Source organism: Zophobas morio, unplaced genomic scaffold (assembly GCF_036711695.1).
Source record: "Zophobas morio isolate AGI-343-1 ecotype UQ-CSIRO unplaced genomic scaffold, CSIRO_AGI_Zmor_V1 ptg000041l, whole genome shotgun sequence".
NCBI classification, from domain to species: domain Eukaryota; kingdom Metazoa; phylum Arthropoda; class Insecta; order Coleoptera; family Tenebrionidae; genus Zophobas; species Zophobas morio.
The window spans coordinates 2,928,725-2,950,132 of NW_026972146.1; the positions used below are offsets into that span (position 1 = coordinate 2,928,725).

General features: G+C 30.4%; 1 protein-coding gene across 1 annotated transcript in view; it reads right to left on the reverse strand.

Annotated features, from left to right (window-relative positions):
* Positions 1-260: 260 nt before the first annotated feature.
* Positions 261-21,408, reverse strand: part of LOC135140820 (rho GTPase-activating protein 26-like) — a 104,325-nt gene continuing 83,177 nt past the window's right edge. The window contains exons 5-14 of the mRNA XM_064071516.1: positions 14,916-15,013; positions 14,688-14,867; positions 14,308-14,638; positions 14,145-14,250; positions 7,275-7,614; positions 6,994-7,228; positions 6,691-6,838; positions 6,540-6,614; positions 1,304-1,383; positions 261-1,251 (exon numbers count right to left, since the gene is read on the reverse strand). Coding sequence (XP_063927586.1) covers positions 1,160-1,251; positions 1,304-1,383; positions 6,540-6,614; positions 6,691-6,838; positions 6,994-7,228; positions 7,275-7,614; positions 14,145-14,250; positions 14,308-14,638; positions 14,688-14,867; positions 14,916-15,013 — 1,685 coding nt within the window. The 3' untranslated portion in view covers positions 261-1,159. The remainder of the gene's footprint in view (positions 1,252-1,303; positions 1,384-6,539; positions 6,615-6,690; positions 6,839-6,993; positions 7,229-7,274; positions 7,615-14,144; positions 14,251-14,307; positions 14,639-14,687; positions 14,868-14,915; positions 15,014-21,408) is intronic.

Consider the following 21,408-nt stretch of genomic DNA (forward strand, 5'->3'; position numbering starts at 1 on the left):
GGGGACAAGTAAATATATTATGAATAAAAACTTATGCTTATCATAACTGTAAAGCATTCGGTTTTGCAGATTCCAAATTAAATGTCAAAATGTTTCCTAATTTTGATTTTTTTCCAAAAATCTGGGCGTTTCGGGTAAAATCTCAATTCGGAGTGACGTCATCACATTAGTGGGGGGGATGATTAGACAAACGGGAGACCTATTTCTTCGTCCTCTAGCGGTCATGATAGGCTGCTTACGCTCGGAAAGTAAAAAAACAGTTTGCTTATTGACATTTCTTTGAAATAATACAACAAGTACAATTATTCATAATGTGAACTAAACATACCATGTATTAACAGATTAATAAAATATATACAAATATAATTTGATACATAAAATGAGTAATTGTACATAAAATATATTGTAAAAAATAATGGTAAACACACTTAGGTATCACAAATAATATCTACTACATAAACACGAACAAAAACAACAAAAGTGTGTAAGAAACGAAAGCGTCTGGGAAGACTGCCGTAACGACGGTCGGGGTTTCCCAAACCCAGTTGTACATTGAAGGACACAACTAATGTTACATTAATAACAGGTAACTACGCCTGAACCGGACATTATTACTCTTTAGGCAGTCACAATTGATATGAGACATTGGTGTTCCAGGGTATGGTCCCTCAATTCTAAAGGTACCAATAAGAAAACAGTCAGTACACCCACATTGACATAACCAACTGAACAGTATATACAAGCAAACCATGTTATATACAGACTAAATATGGCTGTTGAAACATACTTCTAAAGTGGTGCCAGTCTGTCTTACTATCACAGAACGTGTATAATACTTTACAAAAAAAAACCCTATGGTGAAAATCCCAAAATCCTACTCTCGGACAGTGCTCTAAAAAACTATATACACGTAAATACATCCAAAGGTAGTAAATGGTGTTACGTTGGGACATTAACACTCTCTCGAAAAATACTAAGTCGAGCTCTTCCGCTCCGTGCTCGTCTGTCGCAGCAGCATCCTCCCGCTGTCCAAGCTCTGCCTGTGCAAGCTCAAGCGCGCGTTCTCTTGTACTAAATCAGGATCGGAATTGTTTAAGTGTAAAGCTTTACAGAGGCCGTGACGCAACGACGTGGAAATTTTCGACAGCGAGCCGCTCTGTCAGGGCAAGATCTCGACGTAGTTCTCCGGTATGAGCCCGGTCTTCCCGTTCAGCGTGCCCTCCAGCCAGCCCGGCTCCTGCGAGCTCTTCACTGCAAACAAACGGTTACGAAAACGGCGCAGTCGCTGGGATACGATACGTACCGTTCGTGATTATCTGATTCGGCTCGAACGACAACTCTCCGTCGTGCTCGCCCAAACATGCATACAACGTTCGCACTCTCCTAGAAGGGGCAAAATAAAACGCGTTAATTCAGAGGAAGGTTTATTTACAATAGTACAATGACATGCAACAGAGGATTAGCGATCACACGTTTATGTACAGGCGGTTTTCCAGCCAGAGAGACGGATTAGCGGCTGGTTAAGTCACTCACCGGGACATACATGCGATTAACACAAAAACTAAACAACGGAAAGGAAATAGGCGCTCGCCGGGCTAGTCCAACGCCGGAATCTACAAACTACCCGAACTAGGGTTTGTTTTTTCTAACAAAAACGTTCTTCAAGTGTGGTCTGTGCAAAAAAAGAGACAATTAGTACAGTCATGCGGATGGACATGCGAGACATTGATTAAATACATATAGATAGACCCATGCTAGTGTTTGGAGCGAACAGGCCAACGGCCGGCGAACAAGAGATGGCGCACCAACAGTCGGCCGTCAAACGCCGGCGAAAAGCTTGGACACCAATCGCGCGCGTAGATAACCCAAATCACAGCAACAATACATTTAATAAAGCTACCACTCGACAGAGGGCGACGAAAAAAATGTGTAAAAATCTCATAGTAAGCATTTATATAATTTACAACGTTGCCAGATGAGCCTAACACAACTTTGCCGTTATTTTTAGTCGATTAGATTTTATTTCGTTTAAAAGTTTCTGGTGAATAAATGGAATTATTATAATGAATAAACAATACAAACAAATTATTACTTGTTATTTTAAATATTTGTTAGTGTTGATGAAAACATAAATGGTAATTAAAGTTATTCTAAATACGGTCCGGTCCGGTAGCTCAAATTTTACAGTACGAGTGATATGTTTCAGGACGAGTAGGTAGCCGAGTCTTTAATTTCGAAACGAGTACTGCGAAAAGAGTTACCGGACGTATATTGTTATGTATTTTATTTCATACTGTCAACATACTTTTTTATTCGATAATATTATTATTATTTTGAGAAAAAATCCAAATCGAGTCACTTTTTCTGACATCGTTAGCAACCGCTCTTTGGTAAATGTTTTAATTTGTTTATTCGTACAAATCAGCATCATATGTTTAAACACATAGTACTTAAGTATAACACTTTACAGGACTTATTGTTTTGTATAATCCGACTCGATGGACGAATGTTTTGTGCTATCCGTCTCGAAGGACCAATGTTTGTGCAACTCGGCTCGTCCTACCAGTATTTTTTGTAATCTGGTTGATACGACAATGTGATACCGAATTGTACTTTGATATTGCTCCAAGGACCTTTGTTTTCTTGCGTGCGAGATAATAGACAGGGTTCGGTTTCGATGTTTAATACAGGACGGTTACAGAAGTACTAAATTTACATTTGTATTTACAATAACAGGTAAAGCAAAAGAGACCCAAAAGGGTCAGTGGCCGCTTCCGGAAATGGAACACTTGTCCTTTTTGGCTCAATTTTATCGGACTTGTCCGTTTTTTTGATTTTACCGGAATCGTTCGATCCAGTAAAACGTCAAACTTGACATAGTATGAAGTAAAATAAATAAATTGTATGATGTAAATACAATTTTTCCAATTTCCACTAATAAAATCCTCATTTTGTATGTTAAATCTCGCTATTAAAACAATAGTTTAATCGAAAGGATGAATAAAATGTTTATAGTGCAACACTTTATTCACACTGTTATTGACAACACTAATAAAGTAAAAAAACTAAAAATTCGCACTACCACTGAAATTTTCGTTGGTATGGATGTGTGGATATTTAACTAAAATTTGTAATGTTTGATAGTCCACCTCCTGTAAAACAATCCTAATGAAAGTCTAGGAGCATCGTTTGAATTTGACCGTGACGAAAGTACAGGCAGTTTAGGCAATTTACCTTCTTCAAATGTTCATGATATTGGTAATATAATTAATATTTTTATGTATATGGATTACCTCAACAATACATTTTTTGAACAATTTTGCGAAATTGGAAAAAATCTTGTATGATACACGTGAATAAACGAATTTTATCCACTCAAAAACATTATCACACTCAGCTTCGCCTCGTGTGCTAAACTGTTTTTTCGGTGGATAAAATTCACTTTTATTCACTTATGCCATAAATAGCTATAAGTATATCGATAATTCGCTACTGAAAATTTATTGAAATATAATTTGTGTTAAAAAAAGATTTTTGTGATTTTATGGTTTATTAACATAATTTACTTATTTGAAATTAAATATTTTTAATACATAGCACAAGTTCTTGATATTCTTTATTTTTATTCCAAGTAATAATTGTGTTTCCTTTAGTTTTAATCAAAAAAATTTTTCGGTTATTATCTAACATACTTTTGTACATTAAGAAACTCCATTCCACGTCGCAGGACGTTACAGGACAATATTTAAATAAATAAAGAAGTCGTTTTATGTGTTTTAAAATTCACTCTGATTTCCGGACTTTAGACTTTTTGGTGTTTCACTTCCGCAAAAGAACTAGTCGTATCTCAAAGAAAACAAACAGTGGAATATAGCGTATTGTACCTATATTTCATAGTAAAAATGTCTAATTTTTTTTATGAAGAGACAGATTGTTCTAGGAAACTTTACTAAATCTTTTCATTTACGAGCTATTGAAAGACCGCCGGTCTCACTGATGCTTCTTACTTGGCTCCTACGAATGAAGCGAAAAATGCACAGATTGAAAATATAGTAAATGGGGTAGTATGTATGCGTGATATGTCGTTAGACATTAAGTATTTTGCAAATAAAATTTATTTCATTGAAAACAGAAACATTAAAAAACATATCTGTACAAGTTTGGAATCGATATGGCCAGTTGTTTAGAGTATGCAAATATGCTTTTGTTCGTATTTACAATTATTACGAAACAGGTTATCAAATAATCTATTTTCACATGGCGAGACTTTCAAGCGGCCGAAGAGTTAAAAACCATAAATTTTCATTGAAGAAACAAACTCTTCCAAGAAAATTTACCAAATCTTTTAGTTTACGCACTATTTGACGAGCACTCCTTAAAACGGTCAGTATACCTAATCGCATTATTCCATTGATACCTACCTACCGAAAACGTTGCCAGATGAGCCTAACACAAATTTGCGGATATTTCTTGTCAACCAGATATTATTTCATTTAGAAGTTTCTGGTAAATAAATGGGATTATTATAATGAACACATAAAACAAATAAATTGTGATTATTATTTGTTGTTTTAATCCATTAGACGCTTATAGGCTTATAAGCATACTTTTCTTGAAAAATCGGTAATAAATTCAGTGAAACATCTTTGTGCCTTAATTCCTATTGGTAAACTGGGATTTTGAATACAGGTCGCAGGAACATTTTGTATGGTTTTATGGTTTATTTACATAATTTTCTTATTTACAATGAATGTTTTTAATATATAATACAAGTTCTTGATAGTATTTATTTTAATTACATTTAATAAACCATAAAACCACAAAAATCTTTTTTTAACACAAATTATATTTCAATAAATTTTCAGTAGCGAATTATCGATATACTTAATTGTATTTACATCATAATAGATATTTATTTTATTAGGAGTTTAAGTGATACTTTATGTGTCGAGTATGGACGATTAAACGCCGAGCGATAGCGAGGCGAATTAAGTCCATACGAGTCACATGAAGTCACTTAAACTCCGAATGAAATACAATATTTTATTTTCAAACGATTAATCTTCTTTTGAAATGATTATTTCCTATCTTCTTGCTTCAATAAGGAATTACCTTGATTTCATTTACCATGGTTACTATGGTTGACAACCACTATGATTTTCACATATTTATACTCCGGCGGAGTATAAATGTTTTATTTATACGCCGGCGGAGTATAAGTAGTACTTATACGCCGCTCAAACACGGTGTCATAGAAATGACACTTAAACCCCGGTAAGAGCGTCATATAAGTGTCAGTTATATGACGTTTGAAAATAAAATTTATTTATTTTACTTCATACTTTCATACTATGTCAAGTTTGACGTTTTACTGGATTCGAACGAGTCCGGTAAAATCAAAAAAACGGACAAGTCCGATAAAATTGAGCCAAAAAGGACAAGTGTTCCATTTCCGGAAGCAGCCACTGACCCTTTTGGGTCTCTTTTGCTTTACCTGTTATTGTAAATACAAATGTAAATTTAGTACTTCTGTAACCGTCCTGTATTAAACATCGAAACCGAACGCTGTCTATTATCTCGCACGCAAGAAAACAAAGGTCCTTGGAGCAATATCAAAGTACAATTCGGTATCACATTGTCGTATCAACCAGATTACAAAAAATACTGGTAGGACGAGCCGAGTTGCACAAACATTGGTCCTTCGAGACGGATTGCACAAAACATTCGTCCATCGAGTCGGATTATACAAAACAATAAGTCCTGTAAAGTGTTATAAGTACTATGTGTTTAAACATATGATGCTGATTTGCACGAATAAACAAATTAAAACATTTACCAAAGAGCGGTTGCTAACGATGTCAGAAAAAGTGACTCGATTTGGATTTTTTCTCAAAATAATAATAATTTTATCGAATAAAAAACTATGTTGACAGTATGAAATAAAATACATAACAACATACGTCCGGTAACTCTTTTCGCAGTACTCGTTTCGAAATTAAAGACTCGGCTACCTACTCGTCCTGAAACATACCACTCGTACTGTAAAATTTGAGCTACCGGACCGGACCGTATTTAGAATAACTTTAATTACCATTTATGTTTTCATCAACACTAACAAGTATTTAAAATAACAAGTAATAATTTGTTTGTATTGTTTATTCATTATAATAATTCCATTTATTCACCAGAAACTTTTAAACGAAATAAAATCTAATCGACTAGAAATAACGGCAAAGTTGTGTTAGGCTCATCTGGCAACGTTGTAAATTATATAAATGTTTACTATGAGATTTTTACACATTTTTTTCGTCGCCCTCTGTCGAGTGGTAGCTTTATTAAATGTATTGTTGCTGTGATTTGGGTTATCTACGCGCGCGATTGGTGTCCAAGCTTTTCGCCGGCGTTTGACGGCCGACTGTTGGTGCGCCATCTCTTGTTCGCCGGCCGTTGGCCTGTTCGCTCCAAACAATAGCATGGGTCTATCTATATGTATTTGATCAATGTGCGAGATAAGCGAAAGCACACGAAAAAGATCTTACCGAACCCTGGTCAAAGAAGGACTAGATCTCCCAGAAGCTGTAGTTAGATAATTAGTTTCTTTACGCAGCTGTGTGCTGATTGGATGAAGAAAGTGTTAGTAGTACCCGAGTGCACGTAATGCGACCATCACCATTATTCACAGATACTTACACATCGCCCGGCGACCTGTAGCTCTTCGGGTAAGCCATGTAGATGCTCGATCTTTCGCTCTTCTTCGGAGTTGTCACGTAGTTAGTACCGTCTCTGGACGTCGACGACACCGACTCATTCGAACTGCTGGTACTATTAGGTACTGAAACTTTATTACCAACCATAAGAAACTAAACCCGATTAGACAAAAACTACTGATTAGTTGCAAGCTTTAGTCAAGCGTTGCCACCAAACGGAAAACCCGACTCGAGAAGTACTCAAGCCGAACTCCCCCAAGTCATTTAAAAAAGCCTTAATGCTTACTAATGCGGTTGAAAGGTCTGATGTACGTAGGACTGTGACTAGGTAAGTTTGGAATATTACTTTCAGACTGTGAAGACACTGTAGGCATAAACCGTTGCATCGCCTTCTGATGCATTATAGGCTGACAAATAGGAACGACTTCGCTTTTACTCATCAAGTTGGCGTAGCCTCCGTTGGGTTCGTGGACGCTGTACATACTCGCAGACACCGGCTCCTCGTAGTACGCTTTAACAGTCTAAAATGACACGGTTAGAGCGGTTCGGACCACCCGTTCAACTTACGCAAGTCATCTGTGGACGGTACGGCGGCGCCACGTGATTGGAATGATTCGAGTTGTAGCTTCTGGCATACACCACGTCACTGCTTTCGTAGTTCGTGGGGTGCTCGATGTGCTTGTAGCTGTTCCTCGGAGGGGTATTATTCTCAACCGGAAGCGTCTTATCGGGCTCGCTATTGAAGATCTTGTCGTAGTTTTCGATGAGGATCTCGACCACGATGTTGTAGAACTTCAAGTCCATGATGGAGGCCACAGTTTCTTCTTCGGGGCGGAGGAGAGTAGGCCCGAAGCACACACCCAGGTTGCTCACCGTCATCAGGTTTTTGTCGGACTTGCCGGCCACACTATCAACAAAGTAGTACTAGTAGTACTAGTAGTAGCATTGTTTAAGTGTATTATAGTTGGACAACCTAATACAAATTTTACTTCGCCTAAATAGTGAGCTTTAGAAAAGGAATCCATCAAACATTAGCAAAGGCAAACACCCTTCACTCTGCTCTTATACGAGGAGTTATCCATAAATCCATAATTAACATTGTTCCGTAAACAGTAATGTGTATAAACATATATGTACAAAATATGAAAATATACTTGACATAAAAAATATGAAGCAACGCGTTGTAACGTGATACGAAAGAATTGTATTTAAATGAATTTGACGCCTATTTTTATTTGACTATATCTGAAGACTGACAGAAACTTTCCAAGGGTTTTTAAACTGGTATAATTGTTTAGTTTTACAAGATTAAAATAAAATTTAGATTCGTGGTGTTACAAAAATATTAACACAAAATGAAAATATATGTTCAAAGTAAATAACAGAATGACATAAACTTTCGGCGTTAACAATACAAATAATTACAAGAGAGAAAAAAACGCATTAAGAACTTAAGAATTTTTTAATTTCTCAATTTTCTGAATATTTCTTTCAGTTATGAGATTTTTCAATATTTCAATTTTTAGACTTTTCGATTTTTGAATTGATGGATTTTTTTTGATTTCTCGCTTTTTTACTTTGTGGATTTTCAATTTATTGTAAACTTTAGATTTTTCAATTCTGCGACTGTTTAATGCTTCGATTTCTCAATTTTTAAACTTTACGATGTTTTAATATTTCACTTTTTAAAATTCTAGGTTTTTCGATATCTCGAGTTTTCAGTTCTATATTTCAATTTTTCAATTTTTCGATTTTTTGAATTTTAATTTTTGATTTTCCAGTTTTTCTTTTTTAAAATTTTTCGATTATTCAATTTTTTAATTTCTCAATTTAGCGAATTCAAATGTTTCGTTGTTTTGATTGTTCAATTTCTCAATTTTTCAATTTTTAACTTTCCTTTTCGGCTTCCAACTCCTCAATTTCTCGATCCTCCGATTTTTCGATTTCTCAAAGTCTCAGTTTTTGGATTTCTCGGTTTTTCGATTTTTTTCTTTTGAGCTTTTCAATTTCTGGATTTTCCAATTTTTCAATGCCCCGATTTTTCAATTTTTCAAATTGAATTGGATTTCTCGATTCTTCAATTTTGCGATATTTTAATTATTCATTGTTTCAAATTTTAGTTTTTTCGATTTCTCGATTTTTTGACTTTTCAGTTCTTCAGTATTTAAATTTTTCAATTTTTCAAATTTTTGCGTTAAATTTTCAGTTTTCTGATTTCTCATTTAATCTATTTTTGATTTTTCCACTTCTCAAAGTTTCGATTTTTCAGTTCTTCAATTCTTCGATTTTTCGACTTCGCTTTATTGGTTTTTCTATTTCTCAATTTTTGACTTCTAGATTTTTCTATTTTTTATTTTTGGATTTTCAGTTTTTTGTTTTTTATACTTTAGATTTTTCAATGTTTCGATTGTTTTATATTTCAATTTCTCAATTTTTCAAATTTTCCATATTTTAATTTTTAAATTTCTAGATTTTTCGATTATTGGCCTATTTCGGTTTCTCAATTTTTTGATTTTTCGACTCCTCGATTTTTGCTTTTCGGTTTCTCGATTTTTCGATGTTTAGATTTTTGATTTATCCGATTTTCCAATTTTCCAATTTTTTAAATTTTCCCCTTCTCGATTCGTTGATTTTTCAGTTTTTCGATTTTTAAATTTTAGATTTTCGAATTTTTATTTTTTTGAATTTTTGATGTTTGGATTTGTCCATTTTTCAGTTTTAGGATATTTTAACTTTTCGATGTTTTAAATTTTAGATTTTTCGATTTTTTAGTTCTTCAATATTTTTTTATTTTTCAAATTTTCACGTTTCTGAATTTTTAGTTTTCGGATTTCTCAATTAATCTATTTTTTTATATTCCCATTTCTCCACTTCCTAAAGTTTCAATTTTTAAGTTCTTCAGTTCTTCAATTTTTCGATTATTCAGGTTTTTGATTTTTCAGTTTTTCGATTTCTCAATTTTAACTTTTCAATTTTTAAATTATTATTTTTTTTCGATTTTTTGAGTTTTCAGTTCTTCCATATTTCAATTTTCGATTGTCCAATTTTTTTTATTTTTTGATTTTCTAATTTTACTTTTTTCGATTTCTCGATTTTTTGACTTTTCAGTTCTTCAGTATTTAAATTTTCCAATTTTTCAAATTTTTGCGTTAAATTTTCAGTTTTCTGATTTCTCAATTAATCTATTTTTGATTTTCCCACTTCTCAAAGTTTCCATTTTTCAGTTCTTCAATTCTTCGATTTTTCGACTTCGCTTTATTGGTTTTTCGATTTCTCAATTTTTGACTTCTAGATTTTTCTATTTTTTATTTTTGGATTTTCAGTTTTTTGTTTTTTATACTTTAGATTTTTCAATGTTTCGATTGTTTTATATTTCAATTTCTCAATTTTTCACATTTTCCATATTTTAATTTTTAAATTTCTAGATTTTTCGATTATTGGCCTATTTCGGTTTCTCAATTTTTTGATTTTTCGACTCCTCGATTTTTTTGTCTTTTGATTTTTCGATTTCTCGATCTCTCAATTTTTGAACTTTACAATGTTTCAATTTTTCGATTTGTTGGTTTTTCGATTTTTGCTTTTCGGTTTCTCGATTTTTCGATGTTTAGATTTTTGATTTATCCGATTTTCCAATTTTCCAATTTTTAAAATTTTCCCCTTCTCGATTCGTTGATTTTTCAGTTTTTCGATTTTTGATGTTTGGATTTGTCCATTTTTCAGTTTTAGGATATTTTAACTTTTCGATGTTTAAAATTTTCGATTTTTTAGTTCTTCAATATTTTTTTATTTTTCAAATTTTCACGTTTCTGAATTTTTAGTTTTCGGATTTCTCAATTAGTCTATTTTTTTATATTCCCATTTCTCCACTTCCTAAAGTTTCAATTTTTAAGTTCTTCAGTTCTTCAATTTTTCGATTATTCAGGTTTTGGATTTTTCAATTTGTCGATTTCTCAATTTTAACTTTTCAATTTTTAAATTATTTCTTTTCGATTTTTTGAGTTTTCAGTTCTTCCATATTTCAATTTTTCAATTTTCAATTGTCCAATTTTTTTTTATTTTTTGATTTTCTAATTTTAGTTTTTTCGATTTCTCGATTTTTTGACTTTTCAGTTCTTCAGTATTTAAATTTTTCAATTTTTCAAATTTTTGCGTTAAATTTTCAGTTTTCTGATTTCTCAATTAATCTATTTTTGATTTTTCCACTTCTCAAAGTTTCGATTTTTCAGTTCTTCAATTCTTCGATTTTTCGACTTCGCTTTATTGATTTCTCAATTTTTGGATATTTCTTTCAATTTTGATATTTTTCAATACTTCGATTCTTTCATTTTTCGACTTCTAGATTTTTCTATTTTTAATTTTTGGATTTTCAGTTTTTTGTTTTTTTATTTCAATTTCTCAATTTTTCAACTTTTCCATATTTTAATTTTTAAATTTCTAGATTTTTGGGTTTCTCGAGTTTCCAGTTCTATATTTTAATTTTTTAAATTTCCGAATTTTTAAATTTTTTGAGATCTCAATTTATTGAGATTCGGATGTTTCGATGTTTTGATTATTCAATCTCTCGCTTTATCAATTTTTCCATATTTAAGTTTTTGATTTTTCGATTTTGGCCTATTTCGGTTTCTCAATTTTTTGATTTTTCGACTTCTCGATTTTTTTGTCTTTTGATTTTTCGATTTCTCGATGTCTCAATTTTTGAATTTTACAACGTTTCGATTTTTCGATTTGTTGGTTTTTCAGTTTTTCGATTATTCAATTTTAGATTTTTTTTTTGATTTTTTGATGTTTGGATTTCTCCATTTTTCAGTTTTAGGATATTTTAACTTTTCAATGTTTTAAATTTTAGATTTTTCGATTTTTCAAATTTTGACGTTTCTGAATTTTTAGTTTTCGGATTTCTCAATTAATCTATTTTTTATATTCCCATTTCTCCACTTCCTAAAGTTTCGATTTTTCAGTTCTTCACTTCAATTTTTCGATTTTTTAAAAATCGAAAAGCCGAGATGTTAAGAAATCGAATAAAAAAAAACAAAATTGAAAAATTAAAATATCAAAAAAGTGAAAAACTGAAAAATCGAGAAATCAACAAATGGAAAAATTAAGAAATTGAGAAATCAAGAAATCCAGAAATCGAAAAATCTCTCATTTAAAAAATTGAAAAAGCAAAATATCGAAGAATTCAATAATCGAAAAATTGAAAAATCGAGAAATTGAAAAATTCTAACTGAAACGTCGAAAAATTGAAAAAACGAACAATGAAAAAGCTGAAAAATCGAAAAATCGAAAAACTGAAAAACTGTAACATCTAGAAACGAAATATCAAAAAATGATCGAATAATCGAAAGTGAAAAAGTCGAAAAATCGAAAAATTGAGACATTTAAATTACGCAAAATCGAAAAATCAAACTTAAAAATCATAAATCGAAACTTAAAATACTGAAAAATTTAAAAATCGAGAAATTTACAATCGAAAAATCAAAGCATCGAAATCCCGATAATAATCGAAAAAACGAAAAATTGAAAACTGGAAAAATTGAAGAATCGAAAAAAAATTGAAGAATCGATAAACTGAAAATCCGAGAAATCGAAGCATCAAAAATCGAAAAACACAAAATTGAAAACTTGAAAATTTAAAAATCGCAAAATCGAAGAAAAATTGAAGAATTGGCAAACCGAAAAGCCGAGAAATCGAAACATCAAAAATCGAAAAACAAAAAAAAAAAAAATAAAAAATCGAAAATTGAAAAATCGAGAAATCCAAAAATGAAGTCGCCAAATATTGAAAAATCCTAAAACTGAGATATGGAAAAACTGAAAATTCGAAGAAAAATTGATGAATCGAAAAACCGAGATGTCAAGAAATCGCATAAAAAAATCGCAATCGAGAAATCTAGAAATTGAGAAAACGAGAAATTGAGAAATCAGGAAATCGAGAAATCGAAAAATCTCTGCTTTAAAAAATTGAAACTAAAAAATTCCAACTGAAACGTTAAAAAATTGAAAAAAAGAGAAATCAAAAATACGAAAAATCGAAACATCGAAAAACTGAAAAACTGTAACATCTAGAAACCAAACATTAAACAATCGAAAAATCGAAAGTCGAAAAGTCGAAAAATTGAGAAATTGAACAATTTTATATAAAAAAAATTAGAAATCAAAAACTAAAAAATTTACAAATTTAAAAACCGAGAAATTAACAATCTAAAAATCAAAACATCAAAATCCCGATAATGCAACAAACGAAAAATTGAAAAATCGAAAAAGTTGGACAATTGAAAAACCGAAAAATCGAGAAATCGAAAAAAAATTGAAGAAATGACAAGCCGAAAACCAGAGAAATCGAAGCATCAAAAATTAAAAAACAAAAAAATTAAAAAATCGAAAATTTAAAAATCGAAGAATTGAAAAATCGAGAAATCCAAAAATGAAGAAGTGAAATATTGGAAAATCCAAAAACTGAAATACCGAAAAACTGAAAAATTGAGAAAACTAAATTTAAAAATCGAAAAACTAAGTTGTCAAGAAATCGAAGCAAAAATCCCAAAATTGAAAAATAAAAATATCAAAAAAGTGAAAAACCGAAAAATCGAGAAATGGAGAAACCGAGAATTCGAGAAATCGAGAAATCAAGAAATCGAAAAGTCTCTACTTTAAACAATTGAAAAAATAAAGGATCCAAAAATTCAATAATCGAAAATTCAAAAATCGAGAAATTGAAAAATTCCTATTCGGGTTTTTGATTTTTCAATTTTTCCATTTTTTAAGTTTGCGATTTTTAGACTTTTCTGTTTCTCAATTTTTTAATTTCCTAATTTTTTGATATTTCGTTCAATTTTGTGATTTTTGAGTATTTCGATTTCTCAGTTTTAACTTTTCAATTTTTAAATAATTAATTGTTTTCGATTTTTTGAGTTTTCAGTTCTTCTATATTTCAATTTTTCAATTTTCGGAATTTTTAAATTTTCGATTGTCCAATTTTTTTTTATTTTTCGATTTTCCAATTTTTCGATGTTTCGATTTTTGAATTAACCAATTTCAATTTCTCGATTTTTAAATTTTAGATTTTGCAATTCTAATTTTTTTGATTTTTTTATGTTTCGATTTCTCAAATTAGATGACTTTTAACCTTGAAACAGGTATGCACTACATATACATATATTACATATATGTAAAGTCTTCAACACGTACGTTTGCTTATTTTGTGACTACTCCCCGTACAACGTACTGATTAATACGTCCGTTTACTACCTTATCGACATCACGTGCTTACGGACTATTTTTACCCCCTTCCGTAAGGTACCGCCACTTTATAGCGAAGCGAGTGAGATGTAAAATATATATTCATTCTTTTCTACATGGGAAAGTGATTGTCCGTATAGGTTGTCCAACTATAATATACTTAAACAATGGTAGTAGTGTGAGAAGGGCGAAACTTACTTGGTGAGGTGCTTCATCAAAAGTTTTAGTACTTCGAAGTTGGTTTTGGGCAACCGGTGGATTAGGGTGTGGACGTCGTGTACTCGGAGTTGGCGCGTCTCGTTTTCTGGAATAACAAAACAAGTACTAGGGATTGGAATATGGTTTCTGTGAAAGTACTCACTGACTGCCGCTATGAACCCGTTGTGGTACTTATAGGTCATCAATGGTTCCGGCAAATTCCTCAAGTAGCTCTTCAAAGCGCTCGTAATAGTCTTGGTTTCCCACTCCTGGGGGTCCTCCAGCGCTATCTTGTCACTTTTCCTACGATCCAGCCCCATATTCAGCAACTTGTTCACTTTCGAAGTAACCCCCACTACTCTATATATCCCTTGTTCCTCCAACCCCCTACTTTCTAGTACTTCTATACACTTTTTCACAAACTGGATGCCTACGTCGTCCAGTAACCTCTCTTCGGAATTCTGAGCTTTGTTAACACCTGGAGTGGTGTAAGTCTGGAAATTTACTTATAGTGGTGGTTTAGAGTCGCGATTGAGGTAGTACCGGTTCCTTCCCGTCCATGATGTCCATCCAGTCTTTGCGGTCTTGCTCTGAGAGAGCCTGGAAGGTTAAAGCGACTCCGGGTTTTGAGTCCAGCTGGATGTCAAAACAGAATCGTTTTTCGATGGAGTCGGACATGCGGCGGACGCATGAAGTTAGTACCATGGTTTCAGGCTGGGACACCTGAAATCACCCATTACACCACATTCCAGTGGGAAAATCGGGACTTACCGATTTGGTGGTCAGCTGGTTGTATGGTACCATGCTGAATTCCTTCGTTTCTTTGTCATATCTGCAGAAGTGCTTGGTCCAAGTGGTACCAAAGGCTTCTGCAAGAGCAGGAACTTGAGTAAACAACGACAAGAGATTTTTGGAAATAAATTGCAGAGTTCAAGATTTAATTTTTAACATCAGTTTGCTTTGAAAATTATTAGTAAGTGAATGTCACCCTGAATTCGAAGAGGGAAAACGGATTTTATGCGCGTTTTGTGTTATGATTTGTGTTTTATGACTGGAATTTTTGACATTTATTTTTGGATATCACAGCGAAGTGTGTACCGAGCGACTTTATTATGATTTCGATCATATTTAACATGTTTTTATATTTGTGCAATTAAATTTGCGAATTATTGAATTTTTTATATATTTTTTTCTTTCTTCAGGTCTTCGATTTGCAATTTTTCGAGTTTTCTAGTTTAAATTGTGGTACATATTTTGTTTTTTCAAATTTAATTTTTTGAATCTTTCGTTTATTAAATTTTTAGATTTGTGATTTTTTAATTTTTCATTTTTCTTGTTTTTCAATGTTCTGATTTTATAATTCTTTTTTTTTATCTGCATTTATCCGGTTTCAACTTTTTGATTTTTCAGTTTAACATTTTCTTGTCCCCAACTTTACGATTTTGGAATTTTTCGTTTTTTTTTACAATTATCGGATTTGAACACTTTTTCAATTATCCGATTTTTTTTTTCTCGATGTTTAGATCTTTCAATGTTGCACTTTTACAATTTTTGGGCTTCCAATTTTTCGTTACCTTAGTTCTTCGATTTCTCACTTTTTTGCTTTTTCAGTTTTTCGATATTTAATTTTTTTCCGATTTTTTAGTTTTTCGATTTTTAATTTTCCGAGTTTTCAATTTCTCAAGTGTCGAATCAAAGAAATTCCAAAAAATGAAAATTAAAAAATGGAACTTAAGAACTGGAAAAATTGAAAAACAAAAAATTGAAAAATCGAAAATAAAAAATTGAGAAACTTAAAAGGCAGAAAAATTGTAAAATCCAAAGAACAAAATTTTGTACAATCGAAATATTGAAAATTACGTAAATCGTATAATTGGGAAATCCAAAAATTGCAAAAACTCAGGATATCGTAAAATATAAAATATTGATAATTCAAAAATTAAAATACAAAAAAATTGAAAAATCAATATATCAAAATATCAAAAAATCTAAAACTAAAAAAATGTGAAATTTTCCAAAATTGAAGAGTTGAAAAATCGAAGTCCGAAATCGAAAACTGAAAAATTCCAAAACTGAAATGACGAAAAATTCAAAAATCGCAACATCGAAGCGTAGGAAAATCGAAAATCTATGACGAAAAATCGGAAAATGGAAAAACTGAAAAGTTTAAAAACACATCAAAAGATTGAGAAATCAAAAAGTTGAAAAGTCCAAAAATCGAAAAACTGCGAAATCGAACTCGATCAAAACCTCGATTAATCTAAAAATTTAGAAATGGAAAAATTAAAAATTTTAAGGAACGAAAAATCGAAATATCCAAGAACTGTAAAATCTTAAAACGTGAAAAATTAGAATATCGGAAAATTTAAAAATCGAAAAAGTAAAAATGCAGGAATCGAATACTAAAAATTTGAAAAATCCCAAAACTGACACATCGAAAAAACAAGAAATCAAAATATTGAAAAATCGGAAAATTAAAAGTTGAAAAATCGAAGCCAAAAATCGAAACTTGAAAAATTCCAAACTGAAATGATGAAAAATTGAAAAATCGCAACATAAAAAAATTAGAAAATCTGGAGACGAAAAATCGGGAAATCGAGAAATCAAAAAGTCGAAAAGTCTAAAAATTGAAAAACAGAAATTGGACATTCCAAACATCCAAATCTCGATTTCGTTAAATTTTTTGTTTCTTCAGTTCTTCGATTTTCCACTTTTCCGTTTTTTCAGTTTTTCGAATAAAAAAAATTTAAAATTGAAAAATAAAGGATGGAATAACGAAAAGGTGTAAAAAGAAAGATTTCAAAAATCCAAAAATTGGAACTCAAAAAAATTGAAAATTGAATAAAAAAATTGCAAAATCCAAAAAACAAAATATTGTAAAATCGGAATATTGAAAATTACGGAAATCGGATAATTGAGAAATCCAAAAATTGCAAAGCTGAAAGATCTAAAATTTAAAAATTCGAAAAATTGGGGACCCAAAAAATCGAGAAATTGAAAAATTCCAAAACTGAAATGACAAAACATTGAAAAATCGCAACATCGAAAAATTAGAAAATCGAAAATTTGGAGACGAAAAATCGGGAAATCGAAAAATTGAAAAGCTGAAATATCGAGAAACGGTACATCAAAAGCTTGAGAAATCAATAAGTCCAAAAGTCAAAAAATCGGGATTTCGCAAAATCGAAAATTTTGGAAATTGAAAATTCAATGAATCAAAACATCAAAAACTCGACAAGCAAAAAAATGTTGAAAAATCCCAAAACTGAAACATCGAAAAGTCGAGAAATCAAAAAATTGGAAAATCGGAAAATCGAAGCCAACAATCGAAAATTAAAAAAAATCGAAAAATTGAGAAATTGGGAACCCCAAAAAATCGAGAAATCGAAAATTTCCAAAACTGATTTTTCCGATTTTTTCTTTTCGAATAAAAAAAAAATTAAAATTCAAAAGTCAAAAATGGATCAACGAAAAGAAGTAAAATGAAAACTTTCAAAGTCTTCTGAAAATTAAAACTCACAAACTTGAAAAACTGAAAAAACAAAAAGTTGAAAAATCCACAAAACAAAACATTGTAAAAGCTGAATCATCGAAAAAGCAAGAAATCAAAAAATGGAAAAATCGAAAAATTGAAAAATCGAAGCCAAAAATGGAAAATTTAAAAATTCGAAAAATTAAAAAATTGAGAATTTGCAAAATTCCAAAACTGAAATGACTAAAAATTGAAAAATCGCAACATCGAAAAATTGGGAAATCCAAAATCTGGAGACGGAAAATCGGGAAATCGAAAAACTGAAAAGCTGAATTATGGAGAACATCAAAACATCGGGAAATCAAAAGGTTGAAAAGTCAAAAAATCGAAAAATTGAAAGATCGAAAAACTGAGAAACTGAACGTTCCATTTTTTCATTTTTTCAGTTTTTCGATTCTAAATCCAATTTTGTTCAATTTTTCAGTTTTTCGATTTTTAATTTTCCGAGTTTTCAATTTTTCGATTAACCAAACTTTTCGAATTAAAAAATTCTAAAATTTAAAAATCAAAAATGGAACAACGCAAAGGTCTAAAATGAAAACTTTCACACATCTAAAAATTGGAACTCAAGAACTTGAAAAACTGAAGAAACAAAAAATTGAAAAATTGAATTAGAAATCGAGAAACTTAAAAGTAGGAAAATTGCAAAATCCAAAAAACAAAATATATTTTAAAATCGAAATATTGAAAATTAGGGAAATCGATAAATAGAGAAATCCAAAAATTGCAAAATTGAAAAATCTAAAATTTAAAAATTCGAAAAATTGAGAAATGGAAATATCGAAGAAATGAAAAATGGGGATGATAAAATTTAAAATTTTGAAAATTGAAAAATTAAAACACCAAAAAATTGAAAAATCAATAAATCAAAACATCGAAAAGTAAAAAATGTTGAAAAATCCCAAAACTGAAACATCGAAAAGACGAGAAATCAAAAAATTGAAAAATCGAAGCCAAAAATCGAAAATTTAAAAAATCGAAAAATTGAAAAATCACAACATCGTAAATCTGGAGACGAAAAATCGGGGAATCGAAAAACTGAAATCTCGAGAAACAGAAGATTAAAAAATCGAGAAATCAAAAAGTCGACAGGTGAAAAAATCGAAAAATTGAAAAGTCGAAGAACTGCGAAATCGAACATTCCATTCCTTTCTTCAGTTCTTCGGGTTTCCATTTTTTCGTTTTCCAGGTTTTTTGATTTTTCAGTTTTTCCGATTTTTTCTTTTCGAATCAAAAAAATTCTAAAATTGAAAAGTCAAAAATAGAACAATCAAAAGGATTAAAATGAAAACTTTCAACGATCTGAAAATTGGAACTCAGGAACTTGAAAGATTGAAGAAACAACAAAATTGAAAAATTGAGAAACTTAAAAATAGAAGAATTTCAAATCCATAAAACAAAATACTGTAAAATCGAAAAATGTTGAAAAATCCCAAAACTGAAACATCGAAAAGTCGAAAAAAAAATTTCATAAATTGGGGACCCGAAAAATGGAGAAATAGAAAAATTCCAAACTTGAAATGACGAAAAATGAAAAAATTGCAACATGGAAAATTAGAAAATCGAAAATCTGGAGCCGAAAGAAAATCGGGGAATCGAAAAACTGAGAAATTGAACATTCGAAACATCTCGGTTTCGTTAAATTTTTCGTTTCTCCAATTCTTCGGTTATTCAAGTTTTGGAATCAAAAAAATTCTAAAATTGAAAAATCAAAAAGGAACAATGAAAGGTATAAAATGAAAACTTCGACAGATTTAAATTAAAAATTGGAACTCAAAAACTTGAAAAATTGATGACAAAAAATTGAAAAATCGAAAGATTAAAATTTGAGAAACTTTAAGATAGAAAAATCGCAAAATCCAAAATATAAAATATTGTAAAATCGAAATATTGAAAATTACGGAAATCAGCAAATTGAAAATATCGAAGAAGTGAAAAATCGAGATATTGTAAAATCCAAAATTTTCAAAATTGAAAAATTAAGACACAAAAAAATTGAAAAATGCCAAAACTGAAACGTCGAAAAGTCGAGAAATCAAAAAATTGAAAAATTGAAGCCAATAATTGAAAATTTAAAAAATCGAAAAATTGGGGACCCGAAAAATCGAGAAATTGAAAAATTCCAAACCCGAAATGACGAAAAATTAAAAAATTGCAACATGGAAAAATTAGAAAATCGAAAATCTGGAGACGAAAAATCTGTGAATCGAAAAACTGAAAAATCGACAAATCAAAAAGCCGAAAAGTCAAAAAATCGAAAAATTGAAAGATCGAAAAACTGAGAAACTGAACGTTCCACTTTTTCGTTTTCTCAGTTTTTCGATTTAACATTTTTGTGCGATTTTTCAGTTTTTCGATTTTTAATTTTCCGAGTTCTCAATTTTTCGATTAACTGACTTTTCGAATTAAAAAATTCTGAAATTTAAAAATCAAAAATGGAACAACGAAACAGTCTAAAATGAAAATTTTCACAGATCTAAAAATTGGAACTCAAAAATCTGAAAAATTGAAGAAACAAAAAATTGAAAAATCGAAAGATTAGAAATTAGGAAACCTAAAAACACAGAAAAATTTCAAAATCCAAAAAACAAAATATATTGTAAAATAGAAATAATGAAAATTACGGAAATCGGTAAATTGAGAAATCCAAAAATTGCAAAACTGAAAAATCTAAAATTTAAAAATTGGAAAAATTGAGAAATGGAAATATCGAAGAACGGAAAAATGGGGATGATAAAATTTAAAATTTTGAAAATTGAAAAATTAAAACACCAAAAAATTGAAAAATCAATAAATCAAAACATCGAAAAATCAAAAAGTTAAAAATGTTGAAAAATCCCAAAACTGAAACATCGAAAAGTCGAAAAATCAAAAAATTGAAAAATCGGAAAATTGAACAATGGAAAAATCGAACCCAAAAATCCAAAAATTGAAAAATCGCAACATCGAAAAATTGGAAAATCGAAAATCTGGAAACGAAAAATCGAGAAATCGAAAAATAAAAAAACTGAAATATCGAGAAACATAAGATCAAAAGATCGAGAAATCAAAAATTCAAAAGTCAAAAAATCGAAAAACTGAGAAATTGAATCCCATTCCTCCCTTCAGGTCTTCGATTTTCCGCTTTTTCGTTTTTCCACTCTTTCGATTTTTCATTTTTTCCGACTTTTTCTTTTCGAATCAAAAAAATTCTAAAATTTAAAAGTCAAAAATGGAACTCAAGAACTTGAAAAACTGAAGAAAAATAGCAAAATCCAAAAAACAAAATATTGTAAAATCGAAATATTGAAAATTGAAAAATGCCAAAACTGAAACATTGAAAAGTCGAGAAATAAAAAAATTGAAAAATTGAAGCCAAGAATTGAAAATTTAAAAAATCGAAAAATTGGGGACTTGAAAAATCGAGAAATTGAAAAATTCCAAACCCGAAATGACGAAAAATTAAAAAATTGCAACATGGAAAAATTAGAAAAGCGAAAATCTGGGAATCAAAAAACAGAAAAATCGAAAAGTCAAAAAATCGAAAAACTGAGGAATTGAACATTCCAAACATAAAAATCTCGATTTCGTAAAATTTTTCATTTATTCAGTTCTTCGATTTTCCACTTTTTCGATTTTACATTTTTGTCCGATTTTTCAGTTTTTCGATTTTTAATTTTCCGAGTTTTCAATTTTTCTATTATTCAACTATTCGAATAAAAAAATTCTAAAATTGAAAAATCAAAAATGGAA